Source organism: Ranitomeya variabilis, chromosome 3 (genome assembly GCF_051348905.1).
Source record: "Ranitomeya variabilis isolate aRanVar5 chromosome 3, aRanVar5.hap1, whole genome shotgun sequence".
NCBI lineage: Eukaryota > Metazoa > Chordata > Amphibia > Anura > Dendrobatidae > Ranitomeya > Ranitomeya variabilis.
The window spans coordinates 135,757,836-135,780,351 of NC_135234.1; the positions used below are offsets into that span (position 1 = coordinate 135,757,836).

Sequence of the window (22,516 nt, forward strand, 5' to 3'; positions counted from 1 at the left end):
TAAAGCCCGGCAGGTTTCAAAAACAATTCCGGACAGCGTGGAAATCCCAAGGCGGTACTGGAAATGAAGGGATGACAAGCTCTCTCCAGTTGCAAGAAATCTGTAGTAAGAATAAATAATTTACAAAATAGGCAAAAAAACATCAGACCTGCAAAAAATTTTGGTTAGCTTTTGTTTAGAATTATTACGTACCTTAAGGTAACCAGGAGACGTTCCGCTGGTGGAATGGCTCTACGGAGCTGTGTGTCCTGTCTCCGGATGGCTCCTTGGACACGATCAAGCAAATCCCGGAAAGAGTCTTGTGACATCCTGGTATATTCTGGGAATTTTTCTGGGTTCTCATTGAGCTCGCCATACAGGGTGTGATATGTACCACGGCTCTCCCGCAGTTCTACAATGGGGTGTTGCCAAAACCGCCTACGCCTTGTCCTTCTCTGTCTTTCCCGGTTTCGGTGTTGCTCCCAAGCAAACGCACATGCCAGAAAAATCTTGATGCTCAGATCCAGTTTAAAGTAATAGCTATCCATGTGAAGATCCATCTTCTCACAGGACACAGGAGCAAAATCTGAAGATTTCAGCTGTCCTAGGGTCTATATATAGATTTCACATAATACACGCCCTCTGTAGTCTCATTGGCTGGTTCTTGCATCTAGAATTTTTCTCTGGTGAAATTTTGCGCCATGCGCACAAAAAACGCAAACGCATAGAAAACGCAAGCAAAAGCATGTAAACGCTGCGTTTTAATGACGCATGCGGTAACCGTAAGCGTTTTAAAAACGCTGCGTTTACACGCGTTTTCATGCGTTTTTCGTGTCCTTGCGTTTGCGGATTAAACGCTGCAGATTCAAACGCTAATGTGAAAGTAGCCTAACACATCTCAATTCGCAATAAGGGTATCGAAAACAAGTTAGCAAAACAAATCCATTTAAATCAGTTTTATTTAGTAAAATTAAAATGAACCTATAAAGTGCCAAATCACCAGAAGATACAAACAACAGATATAACAAAGATAACATATATACACTTAATAAGCCCCTTCCTTCTAAATCAAACGTAGGGGAATGTTACTAGAAAGTGGTCAATATTAATTCTGTTAGTTCTCAAAAGACAGAGAACGAAACGGGTCACTGTTCCTGATGTTTAGCCCCTACCTACGCAACAAAGATCGGCAACCTAAAATGTCAACAATGGTGCCCCGCTGCCTGATCCACAGGCATGTACCAGCTGTTAATTTAACTTTAAGGAAATTTGTATCTGTCAGATATCTGTAGTGGGACTTATGTTGTGGAGGAAATACAAAGCAAAAAACATATTTCCTCCTAAATATGTCATTATTAGTGATGAGCGAGTATACTCGTTACTCGAGATTTCCCGAACTTGCTCGGGGATTTAGTTTATGTCGCCGCAGCTGCATTATTTGTGGCTGCTAGCGAGCCTGAATACATGTGGAGATTCCCTAACAAACAGGCAACCCCCACATGTATTCAAGCTGTCTAGCAGCCGCAAATCATGCAGCTGTGTCAACATAAAATAAATCTCTGAGCATGCCAAAATACTCGGAGACCACCCGAGCATGCTCGGGAAATCTCGAGTAACGAGTATACTCCTCATCACTAGTCTTTACACTTGACAATATTTTGAAACTATTGGAAAAAACTCAAAAAAAAAAAAAAGCGCATTCATAAGCATCCCATCATTTTTAATGCATTCCGTAATTTTTGTGCACATGCTGCATTTTTTTCCATGAAGAAAACGCATGTAAAAAATGCAGCATGTTCATTAATTTTGCGGATTTTTAGTGTTTTTACCGCTATTATTGCATTGGGAAGCCGCAAATAAAACGTGCAAAAAAACGCAATAAAAACTCGAAAAAAATGCATGCGGATTTCCTGCAGAAAAAGTCCAGTTTTGTTCAGGAAAATTCTGCACGCTTTCCTGAACGTGTGCACATAGCCTTACCCTTTGATATCTTTGGTGATTTAACTATTAATCTGCATCCTGTGCACTAATAAGAGTTAATGTGACATGGAAACTAGAGTGTTCCTGCCCTCTAATTACACAAAAACATACAAAAAATATTGTCAGCTGAGTCTGATGTGACATATTCTAAAACCCAAGATAAAAAAGAAGATAGGCAGTGTAAGTAGTACGATGTATATATTTTTAAATATTATATTTCATATGGCATTTTTAGATTAAGGGTTCGCTCACATCTGCATATAAAATCATCCAATGCAATGTGAGAAAAAAACCACATTGAACTCTCCACAATGTTATTCAATTAGGCAGTGTTCATCTACGAGTTTTTAATCACCTGTAATTGAGGTGATTACAAATTTGCAGCATGCTGCGTATGGCCTTGTAAAATGGCTGAGATTTAGTAATGCAAGTCAATGAGTGTGAGAAAAAAAGGGATTTTTATGCACCCATCTCATAGGAAACCCACCATTTCATCAACCTTAAATGTTAGTAAGTTAAAAAGATATGGTAAACTCATTGCCTGGGTGGTTCAGGGTACCGAGTGTGGCACACACCCCAATGCACTTTTTTTTTATTATTTACCATGTTCACTATATGGTAAACTGACATGGTAATATGATTTTTTTCATTTGAGTGGTAAAAAAAAATTGGAAATTTGTAAGATCAAAAAAATTAGCTTTTGTCGACATTTTCCGAGACCCATAACATTTTCAATTTTTGTGATATGGGGCTGTGTGAGCTGTGATGTTCTGATCACCTCTTATTGCATTTTATTGTAATGTTGTGTCGACCCCCAAAAAAACATAATTCTGGCATTTCTACTTTTTTTTCTAGTTATGCCATTTACTGATTGGATTAATTAAGTTTATATTTTGGTAGAGGGCAGTTTTCCGAATGCAACTATACCAAATATGTGTTTTTGGGTTTTTTTAATTGTTTTATTTTTAAGGTGGCAAAAGGGTGATTTGAACTGTTGTAATTTTTTCATATTTTGAAAAACATTTTTTTATCACATTTTACATTATTTTTAGTCTCCGTAGGTGAATTGAATATGTGATCACCTGGCTGCACTCTGCTCCATCTGCAGCTGTTAGAGGAACATGATGGAGGAAGTCATTATGCCATGACAATAATTATACAACATGAATATATTAAATTTTATATGTATTTCAATCTTTCCTAAATAGCTTTATTCAGTGGATGATCCATGAGGCTTAATGGTGATGGAAACTTCTATAACATTGGTCAAGACTGACATGGTATTAGGGAATCTGTAGGAAGAAAGATGTCCACTCCACCGACTCCGTGAAGATAAAATTTCTTTATTCACAAAACCTGTAATATAGAGGATACTAACTTAGGGAATTTGTCACCAGATTTTTGCTATCCCATCAAAGATCAGCATAATATAGGGGCAGAAACTATTCTTCCAGCAATGTGTCACACTGGGCTGCTTGCTGTCATTTTGATGTTTTCTCAGCTGCAGATCTACCAGTTCTCTGAATGCTGAGCTCTGTATAACCCCGCCCACACCACTGATTGGCAATGTTGTGCCCATGTACTTTGAACCACAATTGTACTGGGCGGGGTTACACAGAGCTCATGAATATGGAGGACTACCTGGCAGCAGGTTTCCTAGTCCTCTAGTGATAATCTCCTGCTGTTAAAACAGTGATTTATGAAAAGTACAATAAGCAGCCCAGTAAGTGAGACATCACTGGAATCAGTGTCTCTATCTATACATTATGCTGCTCTCAGATTAAGTGGAAAAAAAACTGTTGATGGATTTGTAGCACCACAGGTAACCGGTTGCTACAGTGATGTTGCCTTTCCTTCGGGGAGGGTAATATCATGCTTAGAGGCAATGCAGTTCTCTTTCCCAGGTAAGGCACCCACACACAGCACATTCCAAATCCAAGCCAGAAGGGGGAGCTCAGGACCCGAATTCAGGGGAGCTTCCCTAAGCTATAAGTATCCTGACCAGGAGGAGGAGCTAGGCAGTTGGTCCAGGGAGACCAAGGAAAGCAGACGTCTAGGAGAGACACAGAGCAGACAGAGAGGCCTGGCAGCCACATGGGAGCTGCAGCCTCTAGAAGGAGTGAGAGAACCTGAAGGGTTGTATGTGGTGGAGCTACAGAGGGAAGGAGCAAAGGAGAGAAAAAGGGCTCAGAGGGGAACTGTGATTGGACACCCTCAGAGCCAGAGCGCAGCAGCCAGGTACCGGGAGCCAGAGGCTTTTGTGGGACTCTAAGACACAGAGCAGAACAGGAGGGCCAAGAACTGTATGTAATTGGCCCACACCACACCTGAGACGCAGCAGCACCTGAAGAGCCCCGGGCATGATAGAATCCCTGTAAAATGGCTCAAGTTGCCTGTCATGCAGGTACCTGTCCCAGGACAGGGGAAAAGAACGAGGACCTTGTTTTAAAGCTTCAGGCAGCAGGGACCTCATACAACAGCACAAGGAAGAAAGGCTCACGGACCTCAACTGAGAAGGAGATTCTCCCATTGCCTCTGAGCCGGCCGGACCACAGGACACCTATGCCTGGTACCCTAGACTGTGGACTACTACATCTTCAGTAAACGAGGTAGAGACTTTACAACTTGTGTCCTCCACTTATTCGTTGACAATCACCACCTTCCCACACCTTGGAAGCCCTGGGTACCCCGCTTCACCTGTGGGAAGCGTTACCATCATTGCTGCAACAACATCCCCCAGAGGACCCCTTTAAAGCAGCATCGGTCCCCACTGACCGACCACCACAGTTGGCATCATGACAGACTTATTCACAATTCCCCTTTAAAGACAGGCCCCTTTTATTGGATGGCCAAGGCCACAGACCGGGTCGCAGCCGCCGTGACATCCCTTTTAAGAGAGACAGGTCCCGATGCCGAATACCCCACTGCCCTGGTAGGACTCTCCAGATTCCCTTTAAGATAGCCATACTCATGAGACAACTATTATTCTTTCAGAAGACATATCTCACCTGAAACCAAAACAGTAGGCCATGAAAATACCAATGGTGCGATCCTCTTCTCCTTGATGTCATCTGTTGGGGAATCAGGAGGCCCCCATAGTTTTCTCTTACAGTCATGTTAAAATTGACCACCATTCCACCTGGTGTTTCTAATTAAGTTGCTTTTAGCATTCCTTGTAGCATTTATACTATAAACCTATATTTGTGAAGCTAATATTCAAAGTGTTTATACTGATTTACATGATGTGCAGTAAATTTTTTACCATTAAGGTATATTTTATTTCCCTTAGGAGAAGATTTTTTCGAGTTCTCAATATATCACATTTTGACAGTAGTAGGAGTTTGTACAGCAATTTTTATTAGTGTCCTCATTTTCCTGTGTTACAGGTAAAGTATTACTTAGTCTTGAATATTGTCTTTTTAGTAAATGATGATTTTAGAGGCTATTATATTTCTGTTCAGCCCAGAGATGTCTTAAAGAAGATGTCATCAGAAAATGACTAATTGTCTAAATCAAGTTTTTATATTAAATGTATTTTTATAAATTTGTAATAATATTTTAGAAAATTTCCATATGGCTACCTGTGTAAAAAAGGATATTTTGCAATTTTTACACTTGCCACTAAGCCTACAAGACTCCTTATTTTTCTGTACAGATGACATTTCAGCAGTCAGGTAGGATTACAATGTAAAGGTACCTTCACACTGAGCGACTTTACAACAAGAACGACAGCGATCCGTGACGTTGCAGCGTCCTGGATAGCGATCTCGTTGTGTTTGACACGCAGCAGTGATCTGGATCCTGCTGTGATATCGCTGGTCGGAGCTAGAAGTCCAGAACTTTATTTGGTCGTCAGATCGGTGTGTATCGTTGTGTTTGACAGCAAAAGCAACGATGCCAGCAATGTTTTACAATGGTAACCAGGGTAAATATCGGGTTACTAAGCGCAGGGCCGCGCTTAGTAACCCGATATTTACCCTGGTTACCATTGTAAAAGTTAAAAAAAAAACAGTACATACTCACATTCTGATGTCTGTCACGTCCCCCGCCGGCGTCCACAGGGTTAAAACTGCTTTCGGCAGGAGCGTTGCTAATGCTGCGCTGCTGCCGAGAGCTTCCCTGCACTGACTGTCAGTGCCGGCCGTAAAGCAGAGCACAGCGGTGACGTCACCGCTGTTACTGCCGGGTGCCGGCACTGACACATTCAGTGCAGGGAAGCTCTCGGCAGCAGTGCAGCATTAGCAAGCGCTCCTGCCGAAAGCAGTTTAACCCTGTGGACGCCGGCGGGGGACGTGACAGACATCAGAATGTGAGTATGTACTGTTTTTTTTTTACTTTTACAATGGTAACCAGGGTAAATATCGGGTTACTAAGCGCAGCCCTGCACTTAGTAACCCGATGTTTACCCTGGTTACCCGGGTGCTGCAGGGGGACTTCGGCATCGTTGAAGACAGTTTCAACAATGCCGAAGTCGTTCCCCTGATCGTTGGTCACTGGAGAGAGCTGTCTGTGTGACAGCTCCCCAGCGACCACACAACGACTTACCAACGATCACGGCCAGGTCGTATCGCTGGTCGTGATTGTTGGTAAATCGTTTAGTGTAACGGTACCTTAACACCCAGCTCCCCAGCGAAGGATTATCTTGCTGAGGTTTTTTCTATTGCTTCTCCTGTAGTTTATGCAGATATTCCCCTTCTCGGAACTTTTCCCATTTTGATACATTCAGGGCCTGGGGTTTTCACATATACCAAAGGTCTTTCTGGGTTCCTTTCTTTGTTTTCTGTCTTTCATGTATGACAGCGTGAACACATCTTTAGCCCTGTGTCTCACCCTCTGTGTCCACTACATTCCGTTGGTGTTGTTTTGGGTTACACTTTGTGTATAGTAAAGGGTGCAGTTAAGGACACTCATGGTCAGCAAACGTTGAGTGGGGGCGCCATTGCATAAATTTAGGGTTTAACATCTCCCACAGTTTGTTCATTCACATTTGAGTGTTAAGGCTCAATCATAACAAAGACACTCCTAAATCATTAAGAAGTGCACTGCATTTAATGAACTGGGTGCATCTTATCAGTGTTGTGCACCTCCATGGCCTTGCCAGAAATGTTGGGCAACATTTTTGGCATAAAGAAAGTCTCTCTTTTTAATGAGTTTGTCGGACAGACTTTGACACAGCCTGTCCTGCCCAAGCTCTTTTCCAGTTCTACCCATCTTGGCAGAGCTGCCCAAAATCACGGAGCCACAAAGTTGCAAATGTTCTGAGACATATGAAGGTGTTTTACGACATAATTCTGGCATAAACACAGTGATAAATCAGCCCATAAGAGTTTAGATTTAGACTTAGTGGCCAGTGTGAAATTTGCAATATATTTCAATGTAGATATGGAAAATAAAAGTAAACTTTATCAAACATATTTTAAAAAATACAATTAAACTGTACTTGTTGTTTGTATGAATTTTGTGATTTTCAAGTTCTTAAGCTATTTTAATTCTTTAGACAGCATGCAAATAAGCACGTTTGCAATTAACTTGCTTTTTCTACTTGCTGTTATTCTCCTGTTATAAAAACTTCACCCTTTACAGATCGCTAATTTCCAAGGAGCCTCACTTCTACAGCTAGGCTGAGTGTGTGCAGTAGTTACAGGGCAGGAGAGAGGTTAACTCTTATCATACTAGCCACCTGTCTCCAACTCGCTCAATTCTATACAGCAGTTTCTGCTCACCTCCCTCACCCTCTTTTGCAACTTCACCAGTCCAGACCACAGCCTTCAGTGCAAATTTAATCACATCTCTCTTGCTGTCAAGAGCTATGTGCTTGCTGAAATGCCTTGTTATCTCTATATGAAGAAATAGTATTAGCAGACGTAGAACAACCATTGGTCGCTGAATGTGTTACAACAGTAGTTGTGGTGAGCATTAGTTCTACTAATACTGTAGCTTTACTCTGTCACTCAAGGTAGAGTGCCCATCCTGCTAGAAACCAGGAAGTAAGGAAACTGCACTGCTATTAGCTGCTCAACAGACAACTTGAGGATAACCCTTTATTTGCAGGATCCTATATAGCATATGATACCTGTGCTAGTATTCAATGTTTTGATCCTCCTAGTTGTACTTAATGACCCGTGCATCTGTCATTACAATGGAATCCCCTTTTCTTTTTCTCTGAAGAGTAGAGAGTGTGTGTTAGGAGTCGAGTTCCTGCTGCTGCACAGGGGGAATCTCGAGCCGTGTCTGCTGCAGTCTCCCATTCTGCATCGGCCGCAGTGGAGCCTGCTCAGCGGAGACGTCGGTCCCAGCGTCTGACTGAGTCTGATATTGTGCAAAGGGTTACTGCTGCCTCTCCAGGCTCTGCTGTTGTACCCTGCACTGATCTGCGGCGAGCAGGCTTTTCTGGGACTAAGTCCTGCTTTGCACACACTGAGCATGCCCAGGGTAAGATCTCTCAGTGGAGATCAAGGGTCACATGCTCAGGTACTGCAGCAACATCCATTGGTCCTCCAGGAAGGTCCTGTAACTGATCTAGTTCTGTGGCAGCCTTCCATTGGTCCTTCTTGGAAGGTCCTGTAGGTGCTGCAGCTATATAAGGTTTTCATGACCGCACGGCCATGTGCTAGTGTCAAATAAGTACAAGCTCAGCGCCAGTGTGGTCGTGTGTGTGGTCAGGGACCCAGCTGAAATAAGCCCCTAGAATGCTGGCACCTCCGGCGAGGAGTTTTGTGTATGCAGTCAGGGACCCGGCTGAAATAAGCCCCTAGAATGCTGGCACCTCCGGCGAGGAGTTTCTCATGAGTGAATTCAGGGCTGGCTAATAGCCATTAGAATTCCGGCTCCATCAGAGAGGAGCTGCGTGTTGGTTGGGACTGCATGACCACTGTCGGCTCTACTCAGTAGCTGTGTTCCCTGTGAGCTAAACAGGGCACAGCGTTCTCTTTACTATGGGCTCTGTGAAGTAACAGAGTTTGTTTATTCTATATTGCTTCGCCGCCTTACTTAGCAGCAGGTTCTTTTCTGCACGGTGGATCCCGGGTTGCGAACGCACCTATCCCATCTAATAAATATATTCGGTGCGTTCCGCCAACCCTAACAGTGTGTGCTATGCTCATTAAGATGCCAGTAATATGAAGACCTGCCTACGTCTCACTGTCTTCCACAAAGCATTGCATTATTGTAATAAATTAGGAACACTGCACATAGTCCTATCTACAGTGGGGAAAATACAGTAAACATTTGATACAATCCCAATTTTGCAAGTTTTCTCAATTAGAAATAATGGAGAGGTCTGTAATTTTTACTGTAGGTACACTTCAACTGTGAGAGACAGAATCTAAAAATAAAAAACATAAATAAATCATATTGTATGATTTATAAATAATTAAACTGCATTTTATTGCATGAAATAACTATTTGATGCAAAATAAAAACAGAACTTAAACCATTTACCTCCGAGGGTGGTTTGCACGTTTTTTGCAATTCTGACCACTGTCCATTTATGAGGTAATAACTGTGGAACGCTTCAACGGATCCCGGGGATGCTGAGATTTTCTTTTGTGACATATTGTACTTCATGATAGTGGTAAAATTTATTTGATATGACTTGTGTTTATTTGTGAAAAAAAATGGAAATTTGGAGAAAATGTTGTAAATTTCTCAATTTTCCAACTTTGAATTTTCATGCCCTCAAATAACAGAGATATGCCACACAAAAGACTTAATGAGTAACATTTCCACATGTCTACTTTACATCAGCACAATTTTGAAACCAAACTTTTTTTTGTTAGGAAGTTATAAGGGTTAAAAGTTGACCAACGATTTCTCATTTTTGCAACACCATTGTCTTTAGGGACCACACCACATTTGAAGTCACTTTGAGGGGTCTATATGATAGAAGATAACCAAAATTGACACCATTCTTAAAACTGCACCCCTCAATGTGCTCAAACCCCTCATTTAAAAAGTTTATTAACCTTTCAGGTGCTTCACAGGAATTTTTGGAATGTGGAAAAAAAAATCACTTTTTTTCACCAAAAATTTTATTCAGATTCAATTTTTTTTTATTTTGACAAGGGTAACAGGAAATAATGGACCCCAAAATTTGTTGTACAATTTCTTCTGAGCATGCCTATACCCCATATGAGGGAGAAAACCATTGTTTGGGTGCACAGCAGAGCTCAGAGGAGAAGGAGTGCCATTTTGAATGCAAAATTTGCAGGAACAATTGGCGAGCACCATGTTGTGTTTGGAGAGCCCCTGATGTTTCTAAACGGTGAATATCTCCCACAAGTGACACCATTTTGGAAACTGGATTCTTCACGGAACTGATCTAGATCTGTGGTGAGCACATTGAACCCTCAGGTGCTTCACAAAAGTCTATAAAAATTAAAAAAAAAATCATGGTATGGTAACATTGATAAGGCAGTTTTATTCTTCGGGTCAGTACGATTACAGCGATACATCATTTACATAGTTTTTTATGTTTTCGCGCTTTTATACAATAAAACCTTTCACTGAAAAAATAATTATTTTTGCATCGCTTTATTCTTATTATTTTTCTGCTGATGGAGCTGTATAGCGGCTTTTTTGTTGCAGGACAAGAAGTTTTCAGCGGTACCATATTTATATACTGTATATCTGGGTTTTTTACCGCGTTTATTCCACAGTTTAATAGGTTCGGACACGGCAATACCAAATATGTGTACTTTTAATGTTTATATATTTTTTACATTCAAAAATCTATTTAGAGATACAATAACTTTAGATTTTGTTATTATTATTTTTTTATTTTTTTTACACATTTTTACAATTATTTAAGAAAAGTTTTTACTTTTTTACTTTGTCCCACTATGGAGCAATCATTTTTTCAGGCTGATCGCTTCTACAGCATGGAGCAGCATTACCATGCTGTAGAAACTGTCGGTTCTGCACTGACAAGACAAACTTGCTCATCATGCACTGGGCATGATCAGCAAGCTTTCTAGGTATGGTGACCCGTATGTCATCATGACATCAGCTCACCATGGCAATGATAAGGACCCCGCGTCACGCCGCAGGGTCTCCAATCCAAAGGCAGAGGGGCTATCATCCCTGAGTGGATGATTTACTGATACTATTTTGGGGTAGATACAATGTTTTGATTAGTTCTTATTCAATTTTAACCCCTTCCCGACCTTTGACGCCACGTGGGCGTCATGAAAGTCGGTGCCAATCCGACCTGTGATGCCTATGTGGCGTCATGGAATGATCGTGTCCCTGCAGATCGGGTGAAAGGGTTAACTCCCATTTCACCCGATCTGCAGGGACAGGGGGAGTGGTACTTCAGCCCAGGGGTGATGGCTTCACCCCCCCGTGGCTACGATCGCTCTGATTGGCTGTTGAAAGTGAAACAGCCAATCAGAGCGATTTGTAATATTTCACTATGAAAACTGGTGAAATATTACAATCCAGCCATGGACGATGCTGCAATATCATTGGCCATGGCTGGAAACACTGGTCTGCACCCCCCCACCACCACCGATCACCTCCCCAGTCCTCCATCCTGTGCTCCGCTCCCCTCCGTCGTCCTGTCCGCTCCCCCGTCCTCCTGTCCGCTCCCCCCGTGCTCCGATCCCACCCCCCCTGCTCCGATCACCCCCCATGCTCCGATCCCCCCCCTCATACTTACCGAGCTTCCCGGTGTCCGTCTTCTCCACGGGTGCCGCCATCTTCCAAAATGGCGGGCGCATGCGCAGTGCGCCTGCCGAATCTGCCGCCCGGCAGATTCGTTCCAGCTACATTTTGATCACTGTGATAAACCTATCACAGTGATCAAAATAAAAAAATAGTAAATGACCCCCCCTTTATCACCCCCATACGTAGGGACAATAATAAAATAAAGAAAATATTTTTTTTTTCAACTAGGGTTAGAACTAAGGGTAGGGTTAGGGGTAGGGTTAGGGGTAGGGTTAGGGGTAGGGGTAGGGTTAGGGGTAGGGTTAGGGTTAGAACTAGGGTTAGCGTTAGAATTAGGCTATGTGCACATGGTGCGGATTTGGCTGCGGATCCGCAGCGGATTGGCCGCTGCGGATTCGTAGCAGTGTTCCATCAGGTTTACAGTACCATCCGCTGTGCCCATGGTGCGGAAAATACCGCGCGGAAATGCTGCGTTGTATTTTCCACAGCATGTTAATGCTTTGTGCGGATTCCGCAGCATTTTACACCTGTTCCTCAATAGGAATCCGCAGGTGAAATCTGCATAAAAAACACCGGAAATCCGTGGTAAATCCACAGGTAAAACGCAGTGCCTTTTACCTGCGGATTTTTCAAAAATGGTGCGGAAAATCTCACACGAATCCGCAATGTGGGCACATAGCCTTAGGGTTGGAATAAGACTTAGGGTTGGAATTAGGGCTAGGGTTGGAAATAGGGTTAAGAATAGGCTTGTCGTTAGGGTTATGGTTAGGGGTGTGTTGGGGTTAAAGTTGTGTTTGGGGTTAGGGTTAGGGTTGGGATTAGGGTTAGGATTAGGGTTAGGGTTGGGATTAGGGTTAGGGTTGTGGTTAGGAGTGTGTTGGGGTTAGGGTTGTGATTAGGGTTATGGATAGAGTTGGGATTAGGGTTAGGGGTGTGTTGGGGTTAGTGTTGGAGTCAGAATTGAGGGGTTTCCACTGTTTAGGCACATCAGGGGTCTCCAAACGCAACATGGCGCCACCATTGATCCCAGCCAATCTTGCGTTCAAAAAGTCAAATGGTGCTCCCTCCCTTCCGAGCCCTGACGTGTGCCCAAACAGTGGTTTACCCCCACATATGGGGTACCAGCATACTCAGGACAAACTGGGCAACAACTATTGGGGTCCAATTTTTCCTGTTACCCTTGCAAAAATAAAAAATTGCTTGCTAATACATACTTTTTGAGGAAAGAAAAATTATTTTTTATTTTCACGGATCTGCCTTATAAACTTCTGTGAAGCACTTGGGGGTTCAAAGTGCTCACCACATATCTAGATAAGTCCTTGGTGAGTCTAGTTTCCAAAATGGGGTCACTTTTGGGGGGTTTCTACTGTTTAGGCACATCAGGGGCTCCGCAAATGCAACGTGACGCCCGCAGACCATTCCATCAAAGTCTGCATTTCAAAACGTCACTACTTCCTTTCCGAGCCCTGACGTGTGCCCAAGCAGTGGTTTACCCCCACATATGGGGTATCAGTGTACTCAGGGCAAACTGGGCAACAACTATTGGGGTCCAATTTCTCCTGTTACCCTTGTGAAAATAAAAAATTGCTTGCTAAAACATCATTTTTGAGGAAAGAAAAATGATTTTTTATTTTCACGGCTCTGTGTTGTAAACTTCTGTGAAGCACTTGGGGGTTCAAAGTGCTCACTACACATCTAGGTAAGTTCCTTGGGGAGTCTAGTTTCCAAAATGGGGTCATTTGTGGAGGGTTTCTACTGTTTAGGCATATCGTGGCTCTGCAAACATAACATGATGCCCGCAGACCATTCCATCAAAGTCTGCATTCCAAAACGTCACTACTTCCCTTCCGAACCCCGGCATGTGTCCAAACAGTGGTTTACCCCAACATATGGGGTATCAGCGTACTCAGGAGAAACTGGACAACAACTCTTGGGGTCAAATTTCTCCTGTTACCCTTGGGAAATTAAAAAATTCTGGGCTAAAAAATATTTTTGAGGAAAGAAAACACATTTATTATTTTCACGGCTCTCCGTTATAAACTTCTGTGAAGCACTTGGGGGTTCAAAGTGCTCACCACACATCTAGATAAGTTCCTTTGGGGGTCTAGTTTCCAAAATGGGGTCACTTGTGGGGAGTTTCTACTGTTTAGGCACATCAGGGGCTCTGCAAACGCAACGTGACACACGCAGAGCATTCCATCAAAGTCTGCATTTCAAAACATCACTACTTCTCTTCCGAACCCCGACGTGTGCCCAAACAAGGGTTTACCCCCACATATGGGGTATCAGCGTACTCAAGAGAAACTGTACAACAACTTTTGGGGTCCAATTTCTCCTGTTACCCTTGGGAAAATAAAAAATTGTGGGCTAAAAAATAATTTTTGAGAAAAGAAAAATTATTTTTTATTTTCATGACTCTGCGTTATAAACTTCTGTGAAGCACTTGGGGGTTCAAAGTGCTCAGCACACATCTAGATTAGTTCCTTGGGAGGTCTAGTTTCCAAAATGGGGTCACTTGTGGGGGATCTCCAATGTTTAGGCACACAGGGGCTCTCCAAACGTGACATGGTGTCCGCTAATGATTGGAGCTAATTTTCCATTCAAAAAGCCAAATGGCGTGCCTTCCCTTCTGAGCCCTGCTGTGCGCTCAGTCAGTGGTTTACCCCTACATATGGGGTATCATCGTACTCAGGACAAACTGGTCAACAACATTTGGGGTCCAATTTCTCCTGTTACCCTTGGGAAAATAAAAAATTCCGGGCTAAAAATCTTTTTTTTTTTTTTCACGGCTCTGCGTTATAAACTTCTGTGAAGCACCTGGGGGTTTAAAGTGCTCACTATGCATCTAGATAAGTTCCTTGGGGGGTCTAGTTTCCAAAATGGGGTCACTTGTAGGGGAGCTCCAATGTTTAGGCACACAGGGGCTCTCCAAATACGACATGGTGTCCGCTAACGATTGGAGCTAATTTTCCATTCAAAAGTTAAATGGTGCGCCTTCCCTTTCGAGCCTTGCCGTGCACCCAAACAGTGGTTTACCCCCACATATGAGGTATCGGCATGTACTCAGGAGAAATTGCCCAACAAATTTTAGCATCCATTTTATCCTGTCGCCCATGTGAAAATGAAAAAATTGAGGCTAAAAGAAATTTTGTGTGAAAAAAAAGTACTTTTTCATTTTTACGGATCAATTTGTGAAGCACCTGAGGGTTTAAAGTGCTCACTATGCTTCTAGATAAGTTCCTTGGGGGGTCTAGTTTCCAAAATGGGGTCAATTGTGGGGGAGCTCCAATGTTTAGGCACATGGGGGCTCTCCAAACGTGACATGGTGTCCGCTAAAGATTGGAGCCAATTTTTCATTCAAAAAGTCAAACCGCGCTCCTTCCCTTCTGAGCCCTGCCGTGCGCCCAAACAGTGGTTTACCCCCACATATGAGGTATCAGCGTACTCAGGACAAATTGGACAACAAAGTTCGTGGTCCAGTTTCTCCTTTTACCCTTGGGAAAATAAATTGTTGCTAAAAGATCTTTTTTGTGACTTTTAAGTTAAATGTTCATTTTTTCCTTCCATGTTGCTTCTGCTGCTGGGAAACACCTGAAGGGTTAATAAACTTCTTGAATGTGGTTTTGAGCACCTTGAGGGGTGAAGTTTTTAAAATGGTGTCACTTTTCGGTATTTTCAGCCATATAGAACCCTCAAACTGACTTCAAATGTGAGGTGGTCCCTAAAAAAATGGTTTTGTAAATTTTGTTGTAAAAATGAGAAATCACTGGTCAAATTTTAATTTAATTCCTAGCAAAAAAAATTTTGTTTCCAAAATTGTGCTGATGTAAAGTAGACATGTGCAAAATGTTATTTATTAACTGTTTTGTGTCACATAACTCTCTGGTTTAACAGAATAAAAATTCAAAATGTAAAAATTGCGAAATTTTCAAAATTTTCGCCAAATTTCCGTTTTTTTTCACAAATAAACTCAGAAATTATCGACCTAAGTTTACCACTAACATGAAGCCCAATATGTCACGAAAAAACAATCTCAGATTTGCTAGGACCCGTTGAAGCGTTCCTGAGTTATTACCTCATAAAGGGACACTGGTCAGAATTGCAAAAAACGGCCAGGTCATTAAGGTCAACATAGGCTGGGTCATGAAGGGGTTAATGCAATGTTGCGGTGCCCATTTACTTATCAGATTAATTTATTTTATATTTTCATAGTTCAGATGTTTATGAGTTCATCGATATCAAATATGTGTACTTTTGTTATTTTTAATGAGGCCAAAGTGGGATGAGTTGAACTTTTTTTTCATATTTTCAAAAATATGTTTTCACTTTTTATTGTATTTATTAGTCCCCTTATTGGACTTAAAGCTGAGATCACCTGATCACTTGTACTATACACAACAGTGCCAGAGACTGCCATGTACAGCAAAAATCATGATCTCCTATCTGCACCAGCCAAACGCTGGCTTTCACAGAAGAATCGTCAAGACAATGTCACACACAGTGTTGGAAAGACTAAGTGCAACACGAAGGGATGAGGGGAAGGGAGCCCAACTCTAGGGAAGGGTGGAGTGGAGACCCCTAGGCAGATCTAAAGTCACCTTGTCTATCCTAAACATCTCTGTATAGGTTCTGCACCTATCGCCGAACAGGAACCTAATCCCTGGCAATAAACCCTACCTAGGGAAAGTCAACGCACTAGTCAATCTCCACTACCACTAAATACAGCTGGGATAGATGAACAAGGGGATCATTCATCTTGAGTAGACTCAGAGATGTAACACAGAAGTCCTTCAGCAACACCAAAGAGGAAGATAGCCTACTGCTATAGCTCCAAGCCTCAACAGGGGGAAAGGAAAATATCACTGGCAATTCTCAGCAGCTGGCTGGGAGTCTATAAGCAATGGAGAGAAAATAATTGGGAAAACATCAGCTCACCATCTGTTGCAGCACCTTGCCGGATGAGGTAACATCGTCCGGAGCTGTCTTCCCCCACCTTTTTGTATTTGCCAGGAGCCTATAAATACCCAGGTCCAGGTGTGTCAATTAGAGCTAAAGAGAGTTTGTCACAGGGTCAAAGAGTCAGAAGGGTTAAGAAGGTGTCTGCAAAGCCCAATGCAGAGACCTTCTGCAGCTAAATGCAGTGCGACTGTCTGCAGCTTCTAACATACCCATGACAGACAAGCACGGTGGTCTTCTGTAGACCCCCAGATGTCATGGCAAGCCATCAGCATCCCTCGATCACGTCATTGATGTGCTCTTGGAATGGCACGCCCCCTGCCAGAGCGCCCCCAGATGTCATGGCAAGCCATCAGCATCCCTCGATTACGTCATTGATGTGCTCGTGGAATGGCACGCCCCCTGCCAGAGCGTGTTAGAAGCTTGGAAAACTGTTAAAGGCAGACGATGGCTGAATAAAAAATGCAGACATGAAGGGGCTTAATTTACGAAGAAATTCCTCTTGACAGAGTCCCTTTAAAGAGACATTTTAAACAAATCACTGTTTAAAAACTAACCTAGAAACTAAGACTCTGTTCAGACTTGAATTGAGATTTTTGGTTTATAACAAAAACCATGATGTTTCCCAGATTTATCGACAGATACTGTTCTTTCCGATGGTGTACTTTTAATCAATTAAGTAGTGTTTATTTTTTCATTAACCTCTATATGTGTAATGGATTTTCCATCACAATTTATTTAACAGAATTAATGGTGACACTACATTTACTTAGCTTCTTTTAGATGGCACTAATTGCAGTGAAAGTAAGAGCATGACTTGCATATAAAAAAAAGCTGATATAAACCTACGATCCATTGTTTGAATATAAGTATTTGCAATTTAATTGACTATAAATTTATGAGAGACTGATCTAAGTCATATCAAAAGTATTCAATATAGTTCTGCTTGTCTTTAAGGTTCAAAATATGGAAGAAACTGTTTCCGCAAGTTCCTAGACCATCAACGAAATTGTTTGATCAAGTTCAGCAAAATGGAAAATCAGTAAGTAGATTTTAACACTTTTAATTTTGGTTGCTTTTAACATTATACTATATTTTTTCTTTTGAAGTACAGTGTTATAATACTGTAGAGATTCAATTTACTATTTTTAGAATGTATTCTCTGACAATTGAATTTACTTTATTATGTTTTCGGATTCGGTGAGATCCAAGTACATAATAAACGTAAAAAAGTAGAAAAAAAAATGAAAGAATACTTAACTCATTACCCAACTTCGCTGCTCACTGTCCACCATATGGTAAACGCCACCTCTTCTTACCACCACCATGCACTGAATCTCCAGGCATCTTTAAGCTGTGCTGGATCTTCTGGACATGACTAGGCCTTAGACGTTCTTTTGCTTGTGCAGGGATGTGTAGTGCCTAGTTATGGCTGGAATTCCTAGCCTAGAGAGTACATTGTAAGGTCACGGCACATGTCATGAAGTCAAAACATCACCTCAACTTTGCAACATGCATGAGCAAAGACGTCCCAAGCCCAGTCATAGAACAGGAGATCCAGCCTAGCGTACCCATGATAAGATCACGTAGCATGTCATGACATAATCACAACACCCAACCTTTCAACGCATATATACTAAAACGTCTCATCAGACCTAGTGGCGGACAGAAGTCCTGCCTTAGAATGCGCATCCTAAGGAACAGCAAATTTCTGCTCATAACAAGGCATGTGCAGGGACATCCCTGACCTGCTCATAGAAATCACAGCCTAGTATGAAGCTCTCCAGTGGCAGTGGTAAGAAGAGGCATCAGCCAGCCACCATTTTGATGAGTAACCATGAAGCGAATTACAAAAATCTGGAGAATATGGATTTGTGCAGAATGTGGTAAAGAAGCTTTACCTTGGCCATGTCTTAGAGCTTGTGCTCTATAGCCTGGTGCTTCTTGGCACTCCAGGGAGGTTGCAGTTCTGGAATATATCAGCCCTGGAGAATAATGGGATGGTGGTCGATTCTCATTTGATTTTTCTGAAATCTTTGTCAGTTAATGTGTAAACAGATGATGTAAAAAATTAATTAACCAGAACCATTTTATTGCATGATGTCCTCTGTAAAATAAATAATGCCATAGTCAGCTCACTATTGTCAGAGAATTTTGAACTCCAACATTAATATCCCACAGAGCAATTGGTCATGGTATCAGAAACATTGAGGGGAAAATCCAGCAACACAAAATTTCTGTGCAATGATTATTTGGTGAAGCATAATTCCATCTTGGATGGCTATTCGGGGATAAACCCAAATGTGCTATAGCACTTTAGTTGATATACTGTAAGAGTATCATAGCATAGTATTTGGTCATATTTTGTTATGGAGCTAAGACTTTGTTCACATGTGCATCATGGTTTGTATTGTACAATGAAAGTCAACATAATTTGTTTACAAGTATATACTATCTACTGTATCATCGAACATGGTAGAAACTGAGTCTGAAAAGATCTTATACAGTAGAGTCTAACCTGTACATAGGTGTAAGGGAATCTGTGTCCATAAAAACATTTATTGAAACCATACATACAGTGTAAGTCCTTACAGTTGTTATAAGCACTTCAATAGTTTCATCAACTGATTGCAACAATTTGTATCATATAGCGCATGTTAGCGCTATACACGTAACTAAAACTGTCTTCTTTGGTTTCAGGTGCAAAAAGAGTCTGAAATGAAAATCAAATTCATGGAAAAAGATGAAGAAGAATTTATATGCACAGATGTGACTGAAATGCTAGAAAATCTTTAAGCCTTGAATAGAAATTAAAAAATGTGTGCGAGATTTGAAAAGACTGGTAATAAACTGGAATTTTTTCTTAAAAAGTCAGTTCTTAAGGTATATAATGTTCTGGAAAGTTTACAAAAATAAAACCATAAAGCAACCATTTCAGTTTTTATCAAAAAACTCTGCCTTTAAAAAAGGGAGAATGGAGTCTGCTGAAGTGCGGTTACCGCAGAGGAGCCGAGAACTGCAGCATCTGATTGCTCCTACTCCTGCGCTGAAAAGAAGCACAGCACCTTCTTTTTAAACAGGCAAAGGAAAAAGGTGGCCTCCAGCGATGAATAGCTCAGCTTCAGAGGTAGAGTAAAAAGACTTAGCTTTTAATTAATCCATTAAAATCAGACAACCAGTGTAGGTAACAGTACAGATAGTCCACATAAATGAAACCAACGCATTTCAGCAACAAGCCTTAATTACACCATGATTAAGGCTTGTTGCTGAAACGTGTCGGTTTCATTTGTGTGGACTATCTGTACTGTTACCTACACTGGTTTGATCAGATTAGTCTGACATGAACGGTCCCTAGTAAACCCATGTTGATATTCGGTCATGAGGTTATTCCTCTTCAGATACTCCAGCATAGCATCCCTTAGAATGCCCTCCAGGATTTTACCCACAGTAGAGGTTAAGCTTACTGGCCTATAATTTCCAAGTTCAGTTTTTGTCCCTTTTTTGAATATTGGCACCACGTTTGCTGTACGCCAGTCCTGTGGTACAGATCCTGTTATTATGGAGTCTTTAAAGATTAAAAATAATGGTCTATCAATGACTGTACTTACGGTAATTCCTGCAGTACTCGGGGGTGTATCCCATCCGGGCCCGGAGATTTGTCATTTTTAGTGATTTTTAGACGCCGCCGTACTTACTGCTGGGTTAAGCAGGTGACATTTAATGGGGAATTTTTTTTTATCACTGATCATATTGTCTGCCATGGGATTTTCTTGTGTAAATACTGTTGAAAAAAAAAGTCATTTAGCATATTGGCTTTTTCCTCATCCTCATCCACCATTTCACCCAGTCTATTTTTAAGGGGGCCAACACTATCATTTTTTAGTTTCTTACTATTTGTGTAGTTATAGAATATTTTGAGATTATTTAATGGATTAACTAAAAGCTACGTTTTTTTACTCTACCTCTGAAGTTGAGCTATTCATTGCCTGAGACCACCTTTTTCCTTTGCCTTGCTGATTGCGTCCTAGACTGGGACCGCTCCGTGCAGATGATTGTGAGAAGGTGCACAGCATTTTCGTGAGCTGACTTTCCTTTTTTTTGTCTCGTTTTTGTGCTTCTTTTTAAATGGTGTAAATTTATTTTGGCAGAACAGGGGTTAATTGGCCATGTTGGGAGCTCTGGGAGTTTAAGCTCTCAGCTGAACTTGGATAGCCACTTCTATCCCCTTTATAATCTGGGTCCTGATTGAAACACATCGTCAGAACTAGCTTATGCTGCATGGCTTGGAGGAGAGGTGTTTTGGTTGTTATATGAGAAAGAGTTTTGGAGGAGTTATATGTGACTGTTGCATTGGTTTGTGTGAAAATTTCCTTCTCTCCTCTTACTTTGTTTTTTTCCCTGTCCTCCTCTCCCCGGTGCATTCCTCTGTTACCCTTGTTCGTGTTGCCTTGTTCGTCGGGTTGGTGTACTGCGGTGCATGGCAGTTCCCCTCTTCCCTGAGTGGGGGAAGAGAACAGACAGAGGACTGATTCAGGAGATAAGGCAAGGGTGGAGGTCCCGCACCTCCACCTTCAGACGTATCCCAGGAATGCGGCGCACTAGGGTGCCCCCTAGTTAGGCACAGGGAAAAAGCCGCTGTACCGGGTCACCCGTCAGTTGAGTCTTAACAGTAAGGCTCTCCACAGACAGCAGAGTAGTCTCACTAATTCTGCAGCTTTTTGAGACTTCCTGCTTCTGAGATGAGTGATACAACTGAAAGGAGAACTGTCAGTATGGAGCATGTGAACACGGTAGATTTCTGCTATCTAAGGTCGTGCTTGATATAGCTATATATGCGGCTTTACACAGAGTAGATTCAAGAAAATGTAACCATCTGATGTATATCGGGGCCTTCAGACTACCACCACACCCATCTCCATAAATACTGTATATACTCGAGTATAAGCCGACTCGAGTATAAGCCGACCCCCCTAATTTTGCCACAAAAAAACTGGGAAAACTTAATGACTCGAGTATAAGCCTAGGGTGGGAAATGCAGCAGCTACCGGTAAATGTCAAAAGTAAAAATAGATACCAATAAAAGTAAAATTAATTGAGACATCAGTAGGTTAAGTGTTTTTGAATATCCATATTGAATCAGGAGCCCCATATAATGATCCATAAAGTTTATGATGGGCCCCATAAGATGCTCCATATTAAAATATGCCCCATATAATCCTGCATAAAGGTTAATAATGGCCCCATAAGATGCTCCATAAAGATATTTGCCACATATAGTGCTGCACAAACGTTGATTATGGCCCTATAAAGACACTTGCCCCATATAGTGCTGCACAAACGTTATTGCCCCATAAGATGCTCTATACAGACACTTGCCCCATTATAGTGCTGCACAAACGTTATGGCCCCAGAAGATGCTCTATACAGACACTTGCCCCTTTTGCTGTTGCTACAATAAAAAAAATCACGTACTCACCTCTCCGTCGCTCAGGCCCCCGGCACTTTCAATATTCACCTGACTTCGTTCCGGCGCCGCTCCATTTTCAGCGTCTTCTGCACTGACGTTCAGGCAGAGGGCGGGCACTAACCACATCATCGCGCCCTCTGACCTGAGCGTCACTGCAGAAGACGCTGAAGATGGAGCGGCGGCTGGAACGGGGAACAGGTGAATATCGCGCAGCACTGCGCTCCCCCTCCCCACTATACTCACCTGCTCCTGGCGCTGTGCAGTCCCTGGTTCCCCGGCGCTGCTGCTTCTTCCTCTACTGAGCGGTCACCGTTACCGCTCATTACAGTAATGAATATGCAGCTCCACCCCTATGGGAGGTGGAGCCAAATATTCATTACTGTAATGAGCGGTACCATGTGACCGCTCAGTACAGGAAGAAGCTGCCGGCGCCGGGGAAAAGACGTGCAGGGACCGCGCCAGGAGCAG

General features: G+C 42.2%; 1 protein-coding gene across 2 annotated transcripts in view; it reads left to right on the top strand.

Moving 5' to 3' along the window:
* LOC143818011 (granulocyte-macrophage colony-stimulating factor receptor subunit alpha-like) overlaps positions 1–19,631 on the top strand; it is a 104,338-nt gene extending 84,707 nt beyond the window's left edge. For both annotated transcript variants that reach the window (XM_077299460.1, XM_077299462.1), the window contains 3 exons: positions 5,249–5,345; positions 17,539–17,623; positions 19,282–19,631. In XM_077299460.1, coding sequence (XP_077155575.1) covers positions 5,249–5,345; positions 17,539–17,623; positions 19,282–19,377 — 278 coding nt within the window. In that variant the 3' untranslated portion in view covers positions 19,378–19,631. The remainder of the gene's footprint in view (positions 1–5,248; positions 5,346–17,538; positions 17,624–19,281) is intronic.
* The last annotated feature ends 2,885 nt before the right edge of the window (positions 19,632–22,516 follow it).